This window comes from Littorina saxatilis, linkage group LG8 (assembly GCF_037325665.1).
Source record: "Littorina saxatilis isolate snail1 linkage group LG8, US_GU_Lsax_2.0, whole genome shotgun sequence".
Lineage (NCBI taxonomy): Eukaryota > Metazoa > Mollusca > Gastropoda > Littorinimorpha > Littorinidae > Littorina > Littorina saxatilis.
In genome coordinates this window covers 30,211,459-30,215,861 of record NC_090252.1, presented here as the reverse complement: position 1 = coordinate 30,215,861, position 4,403 = coordinate 30,211,459, and the positions used below count along the sequence as shown (strand labels likewise).

Sequence of the window (4,403 nt, the reverse complement as noted above, 5' to 3'; positions counted from 1 at the left end):
AAGCCTATGTGTGCTCTTTGATGAGTATTTTCCTTTTCATTTGAGACACATTGTATTAGTTGTATAAATCGTGTTGTGTTTTGATTGAACTTGTAAAGCGCGTCGAGCTGTGGAGTAGCGCTATATATATGTTCCAATATTATTATATTATTATCATTATAGCGGTCTGTATTGTTTATCACAAGTTTAATAAATAAAGCATCTTAATTCGCATGCTAAAGTTGGAATCCAGGTTTCACTGTGGTTTTTGTTTCCTTCAGTGGAGTGTTGAGTTCAAGAAATACTTACGCCAAGTGTCAGTTTCTGCGTGTTTTTATACTATCATGTTATTATTGTTTCATAATCGAATGTTTGACAGATCGTAAAGTGGACCGACACAAAAAAAGTGCGAACAAGCCAGGTTTACAGCCGCAACATACACCGTGAACGTAATACCTCTGAGCCACTGTGGATCCACAGCGCGCTGGGAGCATGGTGAACGCAGAACACGATGCGCGCATCAACATCATCATCATGCCATCGCTCAAGGGTAGCAAGGCTGCACCGCGATTTCCCTGTGTGCGAGCGCGCGACACACCGTGGTCTACGTTTCTGGCGACGTGATGACCTATGACCTGTCAGGGCATTTCATTCTTCTGCGAGAAGGGCAGTTCTGCGGCGCGCTCTGATTGGTGGAATTAGTGTGGCTGGTGAAATGTGATTGGATTATCCAGATCAAACAGCGTGTGGCGGAGAAAAAAAGTGGTCGTCTGCTTTTCCGTGTGTTGATGTGCGTGTGTGGCTGCCGCGTACATTGATCTAACGGAGGGAAATTCGGAGCAAATTCCTTGCAAACTGTTTGGCACTAGCAGACGACTCGATGCCAGACCCCGCATGGAGTATGTTTAGTGGCAGTGGAATACCTTGGATACGGTCATGAAGTGTGGAGTACTATGTTCGACGCTGGTTCGGTTCTGTGCCTCTCTGATTCTCGCCGCAATCGGTGAGTAAACAAACATGTTTTTTTGCCCCCTTCTCTTTCTGTCGTTGTAACGTCCCCCCTCCCCTCACATCGCATTTGTCACATCGACGGGCGACAGCTGACCGGAAGGATGCTGGCATGTTTTGTCTGTCAAACTTTTCGCTGTCCGTGTGTGCTGTCACTTCTTCGCAGCAACTTTTTTCTGTCATGCTGGTCACCGGAAAGTCGAGCAGACGACCAACCGCGCAGACGACACTTTGGTGTGAAACTTGACGTAGCAACTATGTTTACATTCGGTGGAGGGGGGACCGGCTTTTTGGGAGGGCGGGGACTAAACAAAACGGCCGCGTTGCGGGTTTTACCTGCCGTGGGAAAAATGTGCTTTGGCTAAAAATATGCTCAGTGTAGCCTTTTGATGCAGAGCTTGACCGCCGCCAAAGTGGTCGAAGCAGTGGCCCCGCTGCGGGACCGTAAACTGCAGTGATACTGTTGCTGAATCTTTGTCGTTCATTTTATTGTGTCAGAATCTTCGCTGTAATTGAAACAGGGAACCCCGGACCGTTAGAAATTGTCTGAAGTGTTACTGATGTGTCTGAAACAGTTTTTCAAGTTAAACTTGATTTTTCGTCGATTTCAGAATCTCATCCTGTTCGGAATCCCAGCTGATATTGAAGCACTAACCATGGCAACTACATTTGTTTTTAATTTTACTGTTGTCCCTGCATAATCCGTTTCTTAAGTTTCTCGTCGATTTCATCCTGTTAGAATTGTTTCTGTTCTTGAATTTGAAGCAGGGGACTGTAGTTGTTGTCAACTTGACCTCAGCCGGTGTTGCTGCATGTGATCCCTGAATCAGCTTCTCGCTCAAATTGATCTGTCAAAATCCTTGCTGTTATTGAAGTTCAACCGGACGTACAATTGTTTCAGTTAAGTGTTACTGTTGTTCCTAAATCAGTTTCTCGCTCAGTTGATCCTGTCAGAATCCCCGCTGTTATTGAAGTTGATCCGTGCTGAATTATAAATGTCGAGATAAGATTGATACGGTGGTTTGACAGGTCGTTTTATGAATGTCCTCTGCGCTGACCCATTCTCAGATTTTCCTTTTAGCCCTCGACAAGTTGCGCTCGGCAATGTTATCGAGCGAAGGTTCCCAGCGTAGAGTGTGAGCCACCTCCAAGCGTTCCGTCAGTGCTGGAAACTCTGTATGAGACATTATTTTGCTCTCTCTCTGGCCCTACTCCGAGTATGTAGACTGTATAGTAAAAAGCCTGGGGCAATCTCAGCGTTCGGCGAGTCAGTTTGACAGTTTAATTTTGAAATGGAAAGCAGTCCCGTTTTAGACCGTTTTCAAGGGAGAGTAAATATTCTAGTCTTGACGGATGCTGATTTCCTTTCTGTCTCGGAGGTGCGGATATTACAGAGACCTCAGACAGCCAGCTTTGCATTGTGTGGGCCTGGAGTCAGCGGTGCCACTGAGAGTGCAGACGTCACACGAGGTCTGAACTCAGCGAAGTGTGAATAGATATGATCCAGAAACTAAAAAGGAACAAAACTGATTCGGGAGGAAAACTTGATAAACAAGAATTAAATGAGCGAGAAAAAGGACTGTTGTTTGCCCTCTCCCCTTCACCCCCCCCCCCTTATCACCAGTATACTCACATGCAAGTACAAACCACACGCACTGGCTCTCTGTCTCTCTCTTTGACTGTCTCTTTTTATCTGTCTGTTTTTCTGTCTGTCTGAGTTTGCTGTTTTTCACCGTCTCTGTCTCTGTCTCCGTCTCTCTCTCGGTCACTGTCTCTGTCTTTTTGTCTCTCTGTCTCTGTCTCTGTCTCTGTCTCTCTCTCTATGTCTCTAGATCTCTGTCTCTCTCTCTCTCTCTCTCTCTCTCTCTCTCTATGTCTCTCTGTCTCTGCTTCTTGACACAAACACAAACTGACGAAGCATGGGCCAGAGAAAATATAAATCACGCCTCTTCGCATCGTCCGTGATCTGTTTATTATTGCCATAGAAACGTAAATTCCTCTCAATACAAATGTTTTGCTTGCTGACTGATTTCATCGCTAAAACACACAAACACACTCTCTCTCTCTCTCTCTCTCTCTCTCTCTCTAGCTCTGTCTGTCTGTCTGTTTGTCTCTGTCTGATGGTCTCTTCCGATCAGAGAGATATTTTTTTCTGAGAATAAGATTCGCTACTATAAATCTCGGTGGCATGGATTACAAGCTGTGAGCGGACATTCTCTGTCCCTCTGTCTCTGTTTCTCTCTTTCTCTATCTCGCTATCTCTTTCACTCTCTCAGAGTCTCCCTCTCTCTCTATCTATCTCTCTCTCTCTCTCTCTCTCTCTCTCTCTCATGCAGTGTGTGTGTGTGTGTGTATATGTGTGGGTGTGTGTGTGCGTGTGTTTGTGTGTGTGTGTGTGTGTGTGTGTGTGTGTGTGTGTGTGTTTTCTTCTCAGAGGTTTAGAGATCTTTAAGGGCGGATCGAGGTACCTTTAGGCCTAAAAAAAAAATAGGTGTGGTTACGGTAACCCGACCTACCCTATTTTTAGGGGCCGATCCTATAACTTTTTATTACATTTTTCAAAAAAACCAAAAAAAAAACGAGTGCAAAAAACGCAATGCAAGCGAAAGCGCCCGAGTCGCACACTTATTTCCCTGTCAAGTAGGTTTAATTTGTACACATTAGAAAAAAAAAGTAAAGAAAAAAAAAGTGATTGCCTACCTACCTACCCTATTTTTTTTGGCTATGTTACCGTAACCACACCTATTATTTTTTTTTTGGCCTTATAGCCTTCCTTCGTGCAAGTCACACGTTAAAAAAAAAGGTAATATAATCGACCGACACACGTAGAATTATTCAGTTCATTGTAAAAAAATCGATTGGCATAATAGATTAATAATTTTTAGCTTCAATCTCATTTAAAAAAAATAGAACTAAACACATCTTAGCATCGAACCAACTGTCACGTTCAATTCAATTTTAAAGAATCCACACCCCACGAAAACAGCATCATCCTGCACGACAAATGAATCTTGTCCGCCTATCTGCGGCCAACAAAAGAGCGCCTGTTGTGTGATATTGCGGCACACCGGCTGCCGCTAGCCATCTGTCGTGTGGATGTGTGTTCCCGCTGTCGTCCGACAGTTATGAAGCCATCTTCGGACACACAATAGCCCTCACGAAGCACACGGTCTGGTCTTTTTTCACCCCAGGAACCAGTGCACTACTAGCTACGGAATATGAAGCCAGTTTCCGCGACATGTAAATTAGCTGTCACAAATCGTCATACATCAAAAGCCGTGAGGGCGTAAAATCTCGAATCGTATAAACCAATTCATGTCCAATATAGGCAATTAAGACCTGACGGACAATACGCCCCTTAAAATTTACTTTCGTGTTTTGTTCACCCTAATGAGACGAGTGCCCTAGCTACCCTA

General features: G+C 44.4%; 1 protein-coding gene across 1 annotated transcript in view; it reads left to right on the top strand.

Annotated features, from left to right (window-relative positions):
• Window positions 1–741: 741 nt before the first annotated feature.
• LOC138973266 (protein turtle homolog A-like) overlaps window positions 742–4,403 on the top strand; it is a gene marked incomplete in the record, with an annotated part of 385,171 nt that continues 381,509 nt past the window's right edge. The window contains 1 exon segment of the mRNA XM_070345987.1: window positions 742–982. Coding sequence (XP_070202088.1) covers window positions 916–982 — 67 coding nt within the window.